The 19,666-nt window shown below is 36.3% G+C and overlaps 1 protein-coding gene across 1 annotated transcript in view; it reads left to right on the top strand.

Annotated features, from left to right (window-relative positions):
* The window catches only part of Tex11 (testis expressed 11), a 219,123-nt gene that overhangs the window by 164,502 nt on the left and 34,955 nt on the right, over positions 1-19,666 (top strand). Inside the window, exons 24-25 of the mRNA XM_070039363.1 lie at positions 97-213; positions 8,589-8,666. Of these exons, the coding sequence (XP_069895464.1) occupies positions 97-213; positions 8,589-8,666 (195 nt within the window). The remainder of the gene's footprint in view (positions 1-96; positions 214-8,588; positions 8,667-19,666) is intronic.

Genomic DNA, 19,666 nt, shown 5'->3' with positions numbered 1-19,666 from the left:
TTTTCTGTCAGACAGGATGTTGCTGATTTTCATTCTGATTGTGTTCACCTGACATAATTTTCACTATTCATTGATGCTCTGGTTATTTCTCATCAGCTGTCCCTGCTTTGTCCTTCTGATAAAGTAATTCTGATTGCAAAGAGTACATGTTTGCTTTTGGCAACTTCAATTGATCTTGCACAAGGAAGAAAAGCTGTAACAACTATTGAAGAGGTAATGTGAAACCTTCAATGAAAAGATGAGAGTTAAGTGCTACTGGTGTTTACTTTCCCTGATACAGTTTTTGTTGACTTCAGAGAACCCTTTCCACCATTCTGGCAACATCTTGATTTCAAAGGTTTGCAATGGCTAATTCCCTTCTAACAAGTAAAGGTTATATTAGCTTAGCTTCTTCCTTTAAGATTAAATATGCCTTCTTCTAAAATGTGTTCCTTTTCACGGACCACTTTTTTTTTTTTATCATTTCCTTAAAATCCTTTACTTCATTGTCTTCCTGTAATTACATGTGGCCCATAGAAGTCTATCCTCCACTTAATGTTTCCTTTCATGTATTATTCTATGGAAGAATTCATCTATTTATAAAGCTTCGATAATCGTTTGAAATTATGTCCCTTGTTTGTCAGTCCTGGGGTTTGAAGTTAGAACTTGGATCGTGTCTTGAGTTATTTTGCTCAAGACTGGCACTCTACCACTTGAGCTACAGCACCACATCTGGGGTTTTTTGGTGATTAATTAAAGATGAGGGCTGGGAAGGTGGCTCAGTGGTAGAGCGCTTGCCTTGCATGCCTGAGGCCCTGGGTTCGATTCCTCAGCACCACATAAAAAAAAGAAAAAAGCCGGAAGTGGCGCTGTGGCTCAAGTGGTAGAGCGCCAGCCTTGAGCTGAAGAGCTGAGGGACAGCGCCCAGGCTCAGAGTTCAGGCCCTACAACTGGACCCCCCCCCAAAAAAAAGAAACGTGAACACTAATTAAAGATGAGTCTCACAGTTGTTGAACCATGATCCTCAGATCTTAGCCTCCTGAGTAGCTAGGATTACCAGTGTGAGCCACTTATACCCAGCTTCATTGACTCATTTAAAAAAACAATCCTGAATCACTTACCTTTGCCTGAATCTGGTTCCCTCTTTTTCTCTCCCTCCATCCCTTGATGGTGGTACTAGAAATATGAACTCATGCTTGATAGGAAGGTGCTCTACAGCTAGAGTCACATCTCCAGCCCCTTTCTTGTGTAGTGGTCATTTTGATATAAGATCTCACTTTTTGCCTGAGCCTATGCCTGGACTGTGATCCTACAAATTTGTGCTTCCTGCCATAGCTGCAAAGACCAGTGTGCAATCTTCTTTCACTGAGATGAAGAATCACAACCTTTTTTCCCAGGCTAGCTTGGGCCTGTGATCTTTGATCTTAGCCTTTGAAATAGTTACAATTACATGTATAAAGCCACCAGGCCCAAGAGAAAAACATAGCAAACAGAAAACAAGTCTGTTTCTTAACATAGGAAATGAAATTAATTTCTTAATAGGCATTTTTATTCACTAAAAATACTAGTAACATCCAGTTCTTCTATAGTGCTTTTACCTTTTAAAAAGTTGTTCCTGCCGGGCGCCAGTGGCTCACACCTGTAATCCTAGCTACTCAGAAGGCTGAGATGTGTGGATCATGGTTCAAAGCCAGCCCAGGCAGGAAAGTCTGTGAAACACTTATCTCCAATAAACCACCAGAAAACCGGAAATAGTGCTGTAGCTCAAGTGGTAGAGCACTAGCCTTGAGCTGAAGAGCTGAGGGACAGTGCTCAGGCCCAGAGTTCAAGCCCCATTACCGACAAAAAAAAAAAAAAGTTGTTCCTTTTCAGCTGATGGTCCTGGATTTCTTAAACTGTATCTCAGTAAATAAAGATCAAATTGACACAAAGAAAACATCACAACTCTTAAACACAGTTCTTATTTATTTTGTTTCTAACACGTGTGTGTGTATATGTGTGTGTGTGTGTGTGTGTGTGTGTGTGTGTGTGTGTGTGTGTACCACTATTGGATCTTGAACTCAGAGCCTTGCACTCTTGCTATTGTTAAGCTTTTTTTTGTTCATTGCTGGTGCTGTACAACTTGAGCCACAACTCCAGTTTGTCATAAGCCACTGACACCTGGATAACTGTTCTCTTTTATTCTATGTCAGTTTGTCTGTTTTGTTGTTTTGAGACACTGTATCACTACGTAGCCCAGACTGGATGTGAACTCCAGATCCTACTGCCTCAGCTTTTTGAGTGCTGGGATTACAGGTGCTCACCACCACACTTCCTCTATATGTTTGTTTATGTATGTATGTATGTATGTATGTATGTATATATGTATGTATGTATGTATTTTTAGTCTCCAGTGTAGCTCAAGTTGTCCTCAAATTCATCTTTGTAGACCAGCATGGCCCAAACTCATTATTAGCCTGTCCCAGCTTTCCAGTAATGACAGGCATATACTATCATGTTCAGTTTCAGACTATTTTTGAAGTGTATTGTATACAGCTGTACTCTGTTCTCTAATCACTCATAGCTTCAAGTGTTTCCAAATTAGATGACAAAAGACTGTATAGTCTTATCACCATTGCCTCAATTTTTCTCAGTATGAGTTAAGGGGAAGTGAAAAAAACATAAAAACATTACTGCAATTTGTCAATATTCACATCTTTTTTCTCTAGAAGAGGGCTGGGTAAACAACCAACTGGTTCTGCACAGTCTATACACTAAGAAAGATTTTTTTTTTACTTTTTTAAAGGATTGTGAGTGAAAATTTAAAAAAAAGAAACATAAAAACAAGTAGAAAAGCCTAAAATATTTACTGGTATTTTACACAAAATGTTTCCTGATCCTTTTCCTTGATTTTTTTTCTTTATCAGAGACTAGGATTCAAACTTTTGCTCATTGGCTAGCTGTCGACCAACTGAGCCATGCCTCCAACCCTACCTTGATTTTTTTTATTGGTGGAGGGGAGGGGCTGAACTCTGGGCTTAGGCACTGTCCCTCAGCTCTTTAGCTCAAGGTCAGAGCCCTACCACTTGAGCCACAGCACCAGTTTCAGCTTTTTTCTGCATATGTGGTGCTAAGGAATCAAGCCCAGGGCCTCATGCCTTGTGAGGCAAGCAGTCTACCACTGAGCCACCTTCCCAGCCCCCCTACCTTGATTTTTTTTTTTTTTGTCGGTCGTGGGGCTTGAACTCTGGGCCTGGGCGCTGTCCCTCGGCTCTTCAGCTCAAGGCGAGCACTCTACCACTTGAGCTACAGCGCCACTTCCGGTTTTCTGGTGGTTTATTGGAGATAGGAGTCTCACAGTCTTTCCTGCCCGGGCTGGCTTTGAACCGTGATCCTCAGATCTCAGCCTCCTGAGTAGCTAGGATTACAGGCATGAGCCACCAGCGCCCGGCTCCTACCTTGATTTTTAACACACTTTTTGAGGTATAATTTGTGGGCATTATAGTTCACTCATTGTTTTTATGTTTAATAATACTGAAAATGAAACCAAGGCCTCATGCATGCTATATAAACATGGTTCCATTAAGCCTCACTGCCATCTTAAATTTACCCATTTGCAGGTACTCTTTAATGCTTTTTAGAATATTCATACATATGCAACTATAAATATGTCTTTTGAACATAATCATCCTACAAAAAAACTCCTTCCCTACTGGCACTTATTTCTTATCCCTGCCACCATCCCAAATATATTTTCTATAGTTTTGTCTATTCTAAGTACTTTATATACATGTCATATAATTCATAGTTTTTCTGACTGGCTTCTTTTAGAAAACTTCAAATGTTTTCAAGGCTTTCCATAGTATAGTATGTATCAATATTTCGTGCCTTTTTTAAAGTTGAAAACATTTTATTATATAGATATGTCAAATTTTGTTCATCTATTCATCCATTGATGGGCATTGACAGGTTCCAATTTTCAGTTATTATGAATAAGGCTATGATAAACAGTCAAGTACATGTTTTTTGTGGGCATCTTTTCATTTTGGTATTCATAGGATTTAGGTTGATGGCATAGTGTATGGATATTTGTTTGGCCTAGTTTGTTTATAGTGCTGTTTAAACATCCTATGTCTTGGATGCTTTTCTACCTAGTTGTTCTAGATATTATTTACAACAGGATTTTGAAGTCTCTAACTTTACAGCCTTTTCCATCTCTTTTCATTCAATCTATTGTCTTTGGATCTAATGTCTATTTCCTGCAACAGAGTATAGCCATGCTTTAACTGTGACAATTTCTTCCTTTTCTTATATTATATTTAATCTAGGCAGATTTAATGTTTTTCCTATATGTTCTTCTGTCATTTTATGTTTTTTTGTTTCTATATGTCAGACTTTTTGTGTGATTGTCCTCCTTTTTTGGTATTAAGTTAATGTTTCTAATGTAATATTTTAGTTCTTTTAATAAAATTTACAAAGTATTTTAGTTAGTTTCTTAGTGAATGTTCTAGAGCTTACCATAGAGATCTTAATTTGTATGCATTCACATCTGATTACAAATTCCTTCACATCTGTAACCTCAGCTATGTAGAAGGCTGAGAGCAGGAGGATCACAGTTGAGGCCATTCAAGGTCAGTTTGGGTAGAAAAGTCCATGAGATGACACTAGATAGGTTCAGCGATGTATACCTGTCATCCAGCTATGATGGGAAGCATAACATTGGTGGATCACAGTGCAACAGTCTGCCTAGACAGGAAATTAGACCCTCTCTCAAAAATAACTAGTGCAAAAAAGGGCTGGAGGTATGGTTCAGTACCAAAAAGAAAAGGGAAAAAATAAAATGTCATTCCAGTGTCTTCTTCCTCTTTTTGTTCTATTCTATTATACATATTGCATTTATATATGTATATATTTCAAACATCAATAGATCTTTTTTATGCATCAGTATATCTTATCATTTCACTCTATAGGATTCTACATCTTTTGAAGAAACTGAAGAAAGGAAGTATAAATTATAATTTGTTATTATAAGTTTTTAAAATTACCATTTCTCCTGCTCTTCATTTCTTCCTATGAATCCAAGTTGTTACACAATTTCATTTTCTTACCCCCAAACAGCTCATTTCCATTTTTCTTTTTGTGTTGTGATTGTCAAGTATATTTATTTTAGAGGGATACTTATGTAAATATACACATATATAAATATATCTTTATGTGTTTATATTAGTTATTAGGCAATTCATTTTTTCCTTTTGGTACTGCAGATTGAACTCAAATCTCTACCATTGAGATACACTCCCAGCCCTACAATTGCTAAAATGGCTAACAGAATGAAGAGGAAATATATATATATATATATATATACATACATACATACATACATACATACATATATATGTGTGTGTTATGTTATTTTTTTTCCAGTCCTGGGACTTGAACTCTGGGCCTAAGCTACTTTTGCTCAAGGTGAGCACACTACCACTTAAGCTACAGTGCCACTTCTGGCTTTTTTGAGTAGTTTATTGGAGATAAGGATCTCATGGACTTTCCTGTCCAGCCTGGCTTTGAACCACAATCCTCCATCTCTGCCTCCTGAGTAGCTAGGATTACAGGCATGAGCCACCAGTACTCACTATACTGTCTTTTATAGTTATATAATTACTTTTACTTGTGCTTTTTCTTATAGTCTGAATTTAAATTGCTGTCTGATCTCATTTTTCAGCCTAGAAAAAAAAATTCCTAGGAAGAAATTCTCTCAGCTTTCGTTTATCTTAGAATATCTTTATTTCACCTTCAGTTCTAAACAATAGTTTTGTGCACTATTACTTTTCTTTCATTACTATGCAGTATGAGGGATAGAATCCAGGGCCTCACAATGGCTAAGCAAATTGAATATGTTATCCAACTGCCTCATGACCTCCATTGTTCTTAATGAGAAGTCAGCTATTAATCTTTTGTATGTATTATTAATGTTTTTTGTGTAGTGAGTGAGTGGGTGAGGGTTTGTTGATATGTGTATGTATGCCAGTCCTGGGGTTTGAGCTCAGGGCTTGGGCATTGTCCTTGAGATTTTTTGCTCAAGGCTTGTGTTCGATCACTTGGACCATAGCTCCATTTCTGGCTTTTAGGTTGTTGATTGAAGATAAGACTTTTATAGACTTTGCTTCCCAGCTTGTCTTCAAACTATATGATCCTCAGATCTCAGCCTCCTAATAGCTAGGATTACAGATAAGAGCCACTAGCACCTGGCTCAACTGTTAATCTTAATGAGGTCTCTTTGTATATGATGAGATTTTTTTCTCTCTCTTTTTTTTTTAACTGTTTTTCCTTTTTTAAGTGTGGTATCTTTTAGTTTTTTACACATATCCAAGATAGCAGCATTAAAATATGAATCTGTTAAATTTAACACTTGGGCCTTTTGAAAATCTGTTTTTGGTTAACTGTTCCTTTCTTGTGTGGGGGGGTCAATTTTTTTTCTTTTCACTTATTTATCCTGTCATTTTTATTGAAAATTTAATATTTTAGATAATATGGTATCTTTGATACTGACCTCCTGTAGAGCTCCATATTGTTAATATTTGCTTTTTTATTTGTTTTGTGAATCCAGTAAGGTTTGTTTCTCCACAGTATACAGACTCTGATGTCACTCCTTAGGGGGCAGTCTTTGCCAGTGACATCACTTTGACCCATCTTCCTACAAAAACAGATAACAGTAGTTTTAGTGGGGTGCCTTAATACTACATATCTCTTATCTGGTATCCCAGTTAAGCATTTAAATAGTTTTCTTCTAGTAATGTTCCATGCAGCTGCTAGTCTTGACTAATTTCCTAATTTAAAATGTGTTTCTCTTGTGTGTGTGTGTGTGTGTGTGTGTGTGTGAGAGAGAGAGAGAGAGAGAGAGAGAGAGAGAAAGCTGTTGTGTGTGTGTGTGTGTGTGTGTGTGTGTGTGTGTGTGTGAAAGCTGTTGGCCATAATTTGCTCCTTTTCCAGCGATAGGGATCATCATCATTGCCTCTTTGTCTGTTTCTCTGTAAACTTCAAGTGGTTCTAATGTTTTGTCTTGGTAGTGTTGAGCCACCAGCCTTCTCTCAGTTGCTCACTACCAAATTACTCAAGTGCTCAAAATAGATGAGAAATTATTCGTCTCTATTGTGATTACAAGGATTCCCTTCACAGAAAACTACAGGCAGACCTATGAAAATGAAACCCTGTTTTGGAACTAGGTGTAGAGATTGTGGCGCAATTTTTTTTTTGGGGGGGGGGGGGCAGTCGTGAGGCCTGAACTCTGGGCCTGGGCGCTGTCCCTCAGCTCTTCAGCTCAAGGCTAGCGCTCTACCATTTGAGCCACAGCGCCACTTCCGGCTTTTTTCTTTTTGCTTATGTGGTGCTGAGGAATTGAACCCAGGGCCTCATGAAAGGTAAGCGCTCTACCACTGAGCCACCTTCCCAGCCCTGTGGCCCAATTCTATCAGAGAGAAAATCCAGTTCTGTGAGTGGAGAACTGGGCAAGCCTTGTAGTCCTTCATATGTTTGCCTTGACTCTCCCAACGTGGAAATTCTATTCTTTACACAGATGGAGTTGAAAACAATTGAGATCGAGTGTTCAGAAGTTGCCTGGTCTAGGGCAGCTTTTGTCTTACAAATGAAGGACTAGGTATATGAATGGAGCTCCAGGCATTTCAGTTGTGTTTGTTCATAATAGAGGTTCTGTAGTAGAGCTCTCAGAGTGGGGGAGAGCATGAGAAGTGCCTAAAATCTGGCTCTCCTAGGAATACCTAGCCTAGAAATTTGTTCACACCTACCTAAAGCAGTGCTTACATCACACTGAGTCAGAGGGTGGTAAGGAAGCCATGGTTCAAATGTCACAGGTTCTTACTATTCTTACAAATACTTAGTAGATCTGTGGAATAATGTTGTTTTTTTTTCATTATTTATATGCCTTGAGGCAGTTTCTGGGGACTTTACATAATTATATTGTATTTGTTTTGCTTTTGCTGGGTTGAACCAAGGGCTTTTCTCTGCTTGGCAGTCATTCTGCTGTTGAGATATTCCCCCAGCACTACCTAATTGTGTCTTATAATTTTCAACAGCTATTTTTATTTTGCTTGAAAAACAAATACCATAAAACCATTTGAGAAATATTTCTCTTTGGCTCTAAATTATTAAAGAAATTGGTAAATAATACCATATGCAATAGTTTTCACTCCTGTAGTCTTAGCTACATGAGAGGTCAGAGGTTCTAGGTAGGATAGTTGTCTGAGGGAGTTGGGGAGGACGGAGGGAAAGAAACATGGAACCCAACTTGAAAAATAACTTAAGCAAAATAGGATGGGAATGTGGCTTATGTGGTTGAGTGCCTGCCTACTAAGTGTGAAATCCTAGGGTCAAATCCTAGTACTGTCAAAATAAAAAACCTATTGATATACTTGAAATTGTCTATTTGATCCCCATTTTCTTGAGATAGTAAGAAAAACTACACTTGGAAGGTAATATTTCTCTATCAGTCCCCAAATGGGATGTTTAAACTATCATTTTAAACTATTTTTAGTGAAAATTCTGTGATATTATACTAATTTGCTTAAAGCTATCTTTTGTTTAGAGTATAATCTTATTACATTCTTGCCAAATAGAATGTGCTATTGAACCGTGTGCTTGATCAGATCCAGAAGTGTAAAGTCATCTGGAATCAACTAAAACAAACAGGTACAGTGGGAACTTGAAGTTTGGTAACAGTTCTGAAAGGAGTTTAGAATCTGAATAACAAAATCTTTTTTCACCAGAAATTTATGCTACCAGAAATTTGTACAAAATTTGATAACCAAATGATTCTTTAAAAACAAATATTTCTGCAATGTATGTTACTAATGTCATTTAACACAAAGTTTGGAGTGAGAGTGTTATCCACTTTGCTATCTTAAAATAAAATTATAATGGTAAGTACAAAAGTAGGATTGTTACTGCCTAACATGACATTTCTGCTCTTGTGTTACCAGATTTAATATCTAATCAAAATTTTAACGTAGACTACAGAGTTTTCTGAACCACAATCAAATTATCAGATATTCTTAAATTTCATCATGAAATTATCATAATTAAATGTTTTTAAGTGGCTTCTTACACTTTCGTCAGTAAAGATTGTATTTGGCTTAGGGTGTAGTTCAAGGTTTACAACACTTGCTTATCAAGTGCAAGGCCCTGAGTCCAAATCCCAGTACCACCACCCAAAAAAAGGATAACATTGGATCTTGTTATAGGAAACATTTTCATAAAGATACCTACCATATGTTCATATTATAGAATTTTTTAAGTCAGTATATATTGAATTGAATAGTGTATTCCTTTTCAAATTCTGGGGAGAATCATTATTTTTCTGTTTTCAACTATGTATGTAATGAATTATAATAAGTTTTCCTAAGATTAAGTCACCATTGCATTCTTGGAAAAAATAATTGTGAGTTGTGTGTGTGTGTGTGTGTGTGTGTGTGTGTGTGTGTGTGTGTGTGTGTGTGCTGGTCCTGGGGGCTCAAACTCAGGGCCTGGGCACTGTCCCTGAGCTACTTTGCTCAAGGCTAGCTCTCTACCACTTGAGCCATAGCTCTACTTCAGGCTCTTTTGGTTAATTGGAGATAAAGGAGTGTGTGTGTGTGTGTGTGTGTGTGTGTGTGTGTGTGTGTGTGTGTGTGTGTGTGTGTGTGTGTGTGTGTGTGTGTGTGTGTGTGTGTGTGTGTGTGTGTGTGTATGTGCCAGTCCTGGTGTGTGAATCAGGGTTTGAATGCTGTTCCTGAACTTCATTGCTCAAGACTAGGCTGGCACTGTAACACTTGAGCCACTGCTCCACTTCCAGGTTTTTGGTGTTTAATTCGATCAAGGATTTTTGTGTTGTGAAACCTGCCAGGCATGATCCTATATATGGAAAATCGCACAAAAACCAGAAGCTATGAATACAGGGAGGTTGTAGTTATAAGATTAACATGCAAAAATCAGATGTATTTTCATGTACTAGAAATGAACAAACTAAAAGGGAAATAAATAAAACAATTTAATCTATAATAACTCCAAAAGAATAGAATACAACTTTAACCAGGCTAAATTTTCTGTGTATAAGATCATGACATGGGGGGGGGGGGAAAGCGGGGAGGATTAGGTGTGGGGGGGGGGGAGGCTGGGAAGGGATGTGAAGGGTAAACAAAGGAGGAAGCTGCAATGCCTGATAAGAAATGTATGCATTAACCTGCCCATGTAATTGTAACCCCTCTGTACAGTGTGTTCACAAAAAATAAATAAATAAATAAAAAATAAATAAAATAAAATAAAAGATCATGACATCCGTACGCAGTGATTTTTTTTTCCTTCTTCCTTTCTACTTTGGCTGTCTTACATTTCCTTCCCTTTTACTTTTAAATTTTATTGAAAGGTGATGTACAGAGGGGTTAGTTACATAAGTCAGGTAATGAGTACATTTCCTTTTGAATAGTGTCACTCCCTCCCTCATTCTCTCCCAGTTTTTCCCTCCTATCTCCCCCCCTAAGTTGAATAGTTCATTTCCAACATAGTGTCTAGTATCACTGCTGAATTGGTTTCTTATGCCTAGATAAGGATCCCCAAAGACCACCAAGGAGCTGATTCCAATGTAAGCACACGAGAGTCATTTATTACAAGCTTGAGCCTGGACTCATAACCATCAACGACACAACGGGACAGAGTTGACAGCCCACTGGCTTACTTCACTTATAATTTTTTCCAGTTCTTTCCATTTCCTAACAAATGGGGCAATGTCATTCTTTCTGATGGAGGCAGAGAATTCCATTGTGTATATATACCACATTTTCTTGATCCATTCATCTACTGAAGGGCATCTGGATTGGTTCCAGATCTTAGCTATGGTAAATAATGCTGCAATAAACATAGTTGTGCTGGTAGCTTTAGTGTGGTCTTGTTTGTAAACATTTGGGTAAATGCCCAAAAGTGGGATTGCTGGGTCATAGGGGAGCTCTATGTGGAGTCTTTTGACTCCACACTACTTTCCAAAGTGGTTGGACAAGTTTACACTCCCACCAACAATGCAGTAAGGTTCCCTTCTGTCCACATCCCCTCCAGCATCTGTTGTTATTAGAGTTGTTGATTATAGCCATTCTAACTGGGGTGAGGTGGTATCTCAATGTTGTTTTGATTTGCATTTCTTTTATGGCTAGAGAGGTTGAGCATTTCTTCATGTGTCTATTGGCCATTCTTATTTCCTCTTCAGAGAAGTTTCTCTTTAAGTCTTTAGCCCATTTATTTATCGAGCAGTTGTTTCTTTGAAGATTTGTTGTTGGGGGATCTAGGTTTTTGAGTTCTAAGTATATATTAGATATGAGACCCTTGTCTGTTGTATGGCTAGTAAAGATCTTCTCCCAATCCGTGGACTGTCTATTGATCTTGCTAGCTATGTCCTTTGCCATGCAGAAGCTCTGCAATTTCATGCAATCCCACTTGTCCAACCTTTCTTTGATTTGTTGTGTTTCTGGATCTCTATTAAGAAAATATCGGCCTGTGCCAAGGAGACCTAGGGTTTTTCCTATTCTGTCCTGTAATGTTTTCAGGGGTGTCTGCTTTGACTCCGAGGTCTTTGATCCATTTGGAGTTGATTCTGGTCCTGGGTGATATCAGGATCTAGCTTCAGTTTTCTACAAGTGATTAAGCAATTTTGCCAGCACCATTTACTGAAGAGGCTCTTTCTTCCATTCTATTTTTTTAGTTCCCTTATCAAAGATTAGGTGGCTATATGTCTGTGGGTTAATTTCTGGGTTTTCAATTCTATTCCATTGGTCCTGAGGTCTCTTCTTGTGCCAGTACCAAGCTGTTTTAATTACTATGGCTTTGTAGTAGAGTTTGAAATTTGGTATTGGTATTCTTCCAGCACTGTTCTTTCTGTTAAGGATCGTTTTTGCTATTCGGGGTCTTTTATTGTTCCATATGAATTTTTGGATTGCCTCTTCTATTTCCTTGAAGAATGAGGTTGGAATATTGATAGGTATCGCATTGAATTTGTAGATAGCCTTGGGAAGTATTGCCATTTTCACCATGTTGATCCTTCCAATCCAGAGGTATGGGAGGTTTTTCCACTTTTTAAGTTCTGTTTTGATTTCCTTTTTCAGGTTTTGAAAGTTTTCATCATAGAGGTCCTTCACTTCTTTGGTTAAGTTAATTCCTAGGTATTTTATTTTTTGTGGGGCTATTACAAATGGAGTTGCTTTCCTTCCTGATTTCAGCCGCTCTCTTCTCATTGTTGGCATACAGAAACGCCATTGATTTTTGAGAGTTAATTTTATACCCTGCTACTTTGTTAGCTATGGATTTTACACACACACACACACACACACACACACACACACACACACACACACACAGAGTATTAAACTGAAGATATTCAATTAATGTTGTCCTAGATATTTGTGTGTGTGTGTGTGTGTGTGTGTGTGTGTGTGTACCAATCCTGGGGCTTGATGCTGTCCTTGAGCTTTATTGCTCTAAGCTAGCACTTTACCATGTGGGTCACAGCTCCACTTCTGGCTTTTTGATGTTTAATTGGAGATAAAAATAGTATAGATTTTCCTATCTGGATTTGTTTCAAACCATGAATCTCATTTCTCAGCCTGCTAAGTAGCTAGGATTACAGGTATAAGCCACCAGAGCCCAGTGTCCTACACATTTTTAATCATGAGAAAATCTTAGGTTGTATCAAGTTGCTTTTATACACAATTGAGATGATTGTAGGTTTTTTCCTTTGTTCTATGTGGAATATTGTATTTATTTGCTTTTGTTATTCTATTCTTTTATTCTTGGAATAAATCACAATTCATTAATATCCAAAACGATTCAGCTTGCTAGTATTTTGTTCTGGGCTTTAGAGTTAACATTAATAAAAAGACATTGGTTTATGGTATTTTTTCCTTTGAGGATTTTTTTCTGGAGTTTATTCCAAGATAACACTGACTCCATACAAAACTTACAACTGTTTCTTTTCTCTTAAAAATTTTTAACTGTATTTTTTCTTTCTTTTCTGATTTTTTTTTGTAATGGGGATAGAACCTAGGATATGGCACTTGTTAAGCAAGCATTTTGCCACTGAGCTACATCCCAGTCTGAAAGTGTTTCTTTTCAGTTTTCTGAAGTAGTTTGAGAGTAGTTGGTGTTCATTATTAAGTATTTGGTAGAATTTACCAATAAATCCATCTGGTCTAGATCTTGTTTTGGATTAGTGACTATCTCATTATTTGTTACAGGTTTCTTGACATTTTCTATTTCTGTTTAAGTCAGCTTAACAAATTATATGTTTTAGGAATTTGTCATTTCATGTAATTTGTTGTCATATAACACTTTACAGTAATATCTTATCATCACTTTTATTTATGTAAAAATGAATGAGTTTTCCAGTACAAATTTCTGTCTTTTTTTCCCTTTGTCCATTTTGTTCATGTCTTCAATTAACAAACTCTTGATTTTATTGTTTGTTTTTCTATTTTTTATTTCACTTATCTCTAATGTTTATTACCACCTTCTGCCAGGTTTGGGTTTAGTTTGCTCTTCTTTCCCTAGATACTCCAAGTTTAAAGTTAGGTTATTGATTTGAGATCCTTTTTTATTGTGAAAATACTGTACAGAGGGATTACAATTACATGGGCAAGATAATGAGTACATTTCTTATCAAGCATTGCAGCCTCCTCCCTTGTTTCCCCTTCCCATCCCTTCTCATCCTCCCCACCCTCCACCCACCAAAGTTGTAAAGTTCGTTTTTTGACATAATGACTTGTACATCTCATTGTTGAAATGGGTCCTCCTGTATCCCTGTTTTAACGATTTGTTTTTTTTCCCTTCCCCTCCACATACACCAACATCATATATAGTGAAAGCAGGGGTTATACCATGGGGGAGGGACATACAAAGCAACAAAGACATAATCTTATAAATATGTTAGAACAATGAGATCCTTTTTTAAAATATAGGCATTTATAGCTATAAATTTCCTTCTCGGCACCACCTTTACTGTATCCCAAGTTGTGTTATACAGTTTACATTTTCATTCATGTATAGGTATTTTCTAGTTTCCCTTGTGAGTTTTGAATCATCAGTTTTTGAAAGTGTGTATAAACATTTTTGTAATTTAGGGAGTGGAAGGGGCTTTAGTGGAATGCTTAAATGAGGATGCAGGTTGACCCATTGTGATGATGAGATATACAGGGCACTATGTTGAAAACGAACTTTACAATGCGTGGGGGGGAGGGAGGAATTGGGGAGGTGGAGAGGGAAGTGATGGGAGAAAATCAAAGGAAGTAATAACGCTCGATAGGAAATGTACTCATTACCCTACTCATGTAACTGTAACCACTCTGTATAGTATCTTTACAATAAAAAACAAAAAATATAAACATTTTAAAAAGAAAGTTTGCATAAAAATTCTACCTTTTTGTGAAATTTCCAGCTTTCATTTTGTTACTGATTTTTAGTTTTATTCCATTGTGATCAGATAATATGTTTTGGTAATTCTAATCATTTAAAATCTCTGTCTCTCTGTCTCTGTCTCTGTCTCTCTCTCTCTCTCTCTCTCTCTCTCTCTGTCTCTCTCTCTCTCACCTCTCTCTCTGGTTGAGAGAGACACCATGTTGCCAAACATGGTCTTCAGAATGTTCCATGCATGAGCACTTGACAAGAATGTGACAGTATTTTGCTATTTTTCCATGATGGAATGATCTATACTGTCTGCTAAGTCTAGTCATTTTTCATTGTTGTTCACCTCCTCAAATTCCTTGTTGATCTTCTGGATAGATATTTTGTTCATTATTGAAACAGTTTAGAAGAGCTTGGGAATAAAAGATAATACCGGGACAAGGAGGACATTACAAAATCTCTAAGTATTGACCATAAAGAATGTTATTTCTGTAAATTTTATATGAATGCTTTCATCTATTTAAAAACTTAACATAGGGCTGGGAAGGTGGGTCAGTGGTAGAGCGCTTGCCTTGCATGCATGAGGCCCTGGGTTCGATTTCTCAGCATCACATAAGCAGAAAAAAAAGCCGGAAGTGGTGCTGTGGTTCAAGTGGTAGAGTGCTAGCCTTGAGCTGAAGAGCTGAGGGACAGCGCCCATACCCAGACTTCAGGCCCCACAACCAGCAAAAAAACAAAACATAGAAAAGACTGGGCACTGTTTTGATTTTATAATTCTTATGCAAGTGTTACAACAGAATCAAATCAAACTATCCTCAGTACCTGTCTTTATAAGGAAAAGGGATCCTTGAAATTTTTCAGAGATCATTTAGTAATCTCAAAAATACTTTTACATTTAAAAGATATGTAACATGCTGAAAGTTTAATTTTTCATTCTTCTATATTTGGGGTGCAACTTTTGGAAGGCAAAATCAAGAGCATTTGTAGAAGCAAATTGAGCACTTAAGTAACATAAGTTTGTTCATGGGTGTCTGAGAAATAGTACCTGGTTAACTTATCTAAACAGTAACAAATACTTTTCCAAAAACCCCATATATTCAGCAGCACTATTCTAAAATCTACAACTCATTGATAAGTGAGGAAATATTCTTTTTGCTTCTTTGACATTTAATAGCTAAGAACAAAGAAATTAAAAGACAAGTATTGTGGTAAAATACAGAATCTCACTATGCAACTTGAGGGTAGGGATAAGAGAGGGAGAATGGAGAAGAATAAAGAAGGGATTGACATTGTCCAAGAAGCATTGTATTCATGACTTATGGAATTGTAATCCCTTTGTACAACTATATCATATAATCATAATCATCATCATAATAAATACAGAATCTACTACCTAGGCAAAATAAACAGAAAGTAAAACATACTTTTTACATTGTAGGAGAAGAAATTAATCACTAAACTAATGAAGGAAGCTCATCAAAGTTAAGGTAACTTTGGTGCATTTTTCACATATTGCATGGTTTTATTTTAAACTTAGGTTTAAGATAGAGCAAATAAAATTCACTTTTTAAATTTCTCCTCTAATTACTATCTATTATATTTAGGGCCTCAGCCATGATAAAAACAAACTAATTTCATAGTAACATTAAAACGTTTTTCAAAGAAAGGTACATGATGTGTGATATTATAAGAGACTGAAAGTACAAGCAGTTAAGAGAATCTAGCTATTTATGTTCAGTCAGGCATTAAGGACCTTTTCAAAAATGTGAAGCAATCTTCTCATTAATTTTTAAATCATAATTATTTACATTGATTTATTTATGGTGGTAGGGGAGATTGAATCCTGGGCTTCATGCATGATAGGCAAGTGCTCTTCCACAGAGCTCTACCCCAGGTCTATAATTATTATAGTGAGAATTGGCTTCAACATGCAATACATTCTTCCCAAATCAGTTCACTCAGTAAATATACTGAAATTTTCTGTTTCAATTTCTTAATATAATAAAAATATATACATATGCAAAAGTTTTTTTGAGGTCGTTAGTAATGCTTTTAGAATGCAAAGGGATCCTAACTACAAACAGAAAGCTTGAGAACCGCTTTCTTGGGGACAAACTCCTTCCACTTGTAAAAAAGAAAAGCAGACACCTGTTTGTCACTACTGTCATAATATAATTTCAGGTACCTTTCTTTGTGGGTTGTTGGAGGTAGTACGGTGTAGTGGTGGTGGTAATGATGATATTCTGAGACACAGTTTCACTACATAGCTCAGGTTGAGCTTGAACCTGTGACTTTTGCCTCAGCTTCCCAAGTGCTAAGATTATAAATGTATGGCACAAATCACTTGTTTTAATTGTAACTTTATTTTTGATGTGTGTACTAGGTTTGAACTCATGGCCTGAATGTTGTCCCTTAGCTTTTTCACTCAAAGTTAGCACTCTACCACTTGAGCTGCAACTCCACTTCCAGAATTTTGTTGGTTTAATTAGAGATAAAGATCTCACAGACTTTTCTGTCCCGGCTAGCTTTGAGCCATGATCCTCAGATCTCAGTCTCCTGAGTAGCTCAGATTACAAGCATGAGCCATTGGTGCCCAGCTTGATTATATCTTTTAATTACAAGAATTTCTGTTTCAAAGAGAAAATTTGAGGGGTGCAATTGAGACCCATCTTCACCCACAGCATTACTGCAGACTAGTAGATTTCATGAGCACATTTTACTACATTTTGTCTATAACTATCTTTTTCTAATGTATGTCAAATGACATTTTTTAATATTTATGACTTGCAACTTTTTGAGCTTTTTTCATTTTTTATTGTAAAGATGATATACAGAGAGGTTACAATTACACAATTCAGGTAATGAATGCATTTCATTTTGAACAGTGTTACCTCTTCCTCATTTTCTCCCAGTGTTTCCCTCCTGACCCTCCTTCCTCACAAGTTGTATAGTTCATTTTCAACATAATGTCTAGGGAGTATCACTGATGCATTTATTCACACTTTGTCCCACCATTTCTGTGCTTCCCCTTCCCCTTCCCAAAGCAGATAAACATACATATAAGACAAAAAGTACAAAACTAAAAAACAGTGACAAAGGAGGGGGGAAAACCCCACAAAAACAAAATAACAAAAAAAATAACAAAAACCCCTTGTATCCATTTCTTGGAATCCATTTCAATAAACATCATTTTATATGATCATAGGCACATATCTATTGAGCCTTTGTGATCCTCTCACTGTGTGAATATCTAGAAACCTATATAATTTATCATGTCCAAGTATTTTTTTGTCTTTTACCATCCAGTGTGTTGACTTGTTGATTTATAGACACATTCTAATAACTACAAATTAGGGAAAACATGCGACCTGTGTTTCTTTGGATTTGGCTTACTTCAATTAATATTTTTCCAAGTCTTTCCATTTCCTTGTGAATAGTAAAATATCATTCTTCCTGATGGAAGCATAGAATTCCATTGTGTATATACACCACATTTTCTTGATCCATTCATCCACTGAGGGGCATCTGGGTTGATTTCATATCTTGGCTATGGTAAACAATACTGCAATGAACATGATTGTGCTGGTAGCTTTAGTATGGACTTGTTTGTGGTCTATTGGATAAACACAGAGGAGTGGGATTGCTTGGACTTAGGGAAGCTCTATGTTTAGTCTTTTGAGGAACATCCACACTGCTTTCCAGAGTTGTTGAACAAGTTTACATGTTTAAGTATTCTATTTTATTGAAGAATTGAGTTAAGGAAAAACAGACACAAGAAAAATAAAACATGTAGTAGTTTTACTTCACAGAAGTAAATCATCAAAGAAATACAGCTCTTTAAAAAAGTTATTAAATAATCTCACTTGCCAAAGATCTTAATTTTGAGTACTTAAAATGTTTCTACTTGAGAAAAAATTTTGTAAGAATATCTAGCACATTTTATTATAAGAAATTCAACTTCTTTTTGGTATTTCAATAATATGTGTGTATAATAATATATGCATGTATAATAATATGTATATGTAAGTCCTTATTACATCTATAAACAGAGATCCTCTAATTTAGGAGTCTTTATAAGCTTATTTGTCAACAACCTCCAGAAATAGGAAAACAGTTCACAGGCTTTTCTCAATTCTAGACACATAAACAAAGACATACAAAGATCTATGACTTCCTATCTACAATTTAAGCTATAGGGCAAAAAAAATATAGAACTTAGTGAGATATTCAAGTGTTGCTCTCTTCCCCTGTGGGCATGAAATTATTGATTAACTTGAACTCAAAATGGACAAATAGAACAATAAAAAAGACAAATTAAATTTTCTGTTGTTTCTAACCCATCAGAGGCCAGATAGCCCATTAATCTAATTATAGAGATAACCAAATTATCAGACCATAAAACCACATTCCCTGTCATTGCTGTTAGTATGAGGGAATAATCTATTGCCTATACATAAACCAGAAACTAAAACAAAATATAAATTCAATAGAAAGTTTGTGGGTGGGGGATTTTCAAAGAAGTTCTGTTGCCACTTGGCATACAATCTTGGAGCCAAGGAAAGATGGTTGAAGAAATATGACTTGCAATACAATTAACCTGGCAATACAATTAACCTGGTTCTATTACATGTATCTATGTAGGCATTTCAGTCAATAACCAATATAACAATCATTCCTCTATGAATACAAAATGAACACATGCCAAACATTTTATTTGACTCACTAATTAACAAGGAAACTGACATGCAATCCATTTCAATTCCCATTTTTTCCCTATAGCTATTTTTTTCTTATGTCTGTTCTCCCTTTTGCTATTTGTAAGTTTACTTTTGTTTGTGTGATGGCTTTTTAAAATTTCATTCTTTATCTCTGAACTGGTTCACATTCCATTTCTTTTTATCATCTACCAGCCTTTCTATAAGCTCTTACACCCAAACTTTGTAATTTTTATACTGATTTGATATTATAGAATTGATTCTGGCATGTTTGGCCACCATTTGAAAATATTTTATGTTTCTCTGGTAAGTATTCTCCATCTGCCAATCTTTCTGTTCTTTCCATCCTATGTATACACAAAAATCATATTTTCATGTATATATGTATATATACACACATATACACATATACACATACATACATACACATATACACATACATACATACACACATACATACTCTGCTGAAGTTTTTGCTTGACTTAAAAACTTCATTACAAAAATTTTTTGTTGCACAAGATGATAGTATAAGTTTTTATTCATGATCTAGTGTTTGGTATGTGAGC

This window comes from Dipodomys merriami, unplaced genomic scaffold (genome assembly GCF_024711535.1).
Source record: "Dipodomys merriami isolate MVZ:Mamm:240054 unplaced genomic scaffold, mDipMer1.0.p SCAF_3, whole genome shotgun sequence".
NCBI lineage: Eukaryota > Metazoa > Chordata > Mammalia > Rodentia > Heteromyidae > Dipodomys > Dipodomys merriami.
Note: the sequence above shows the minus strand (reverse complement) of the source record. Positions and strands in the feature narration are given on the sequence as shown.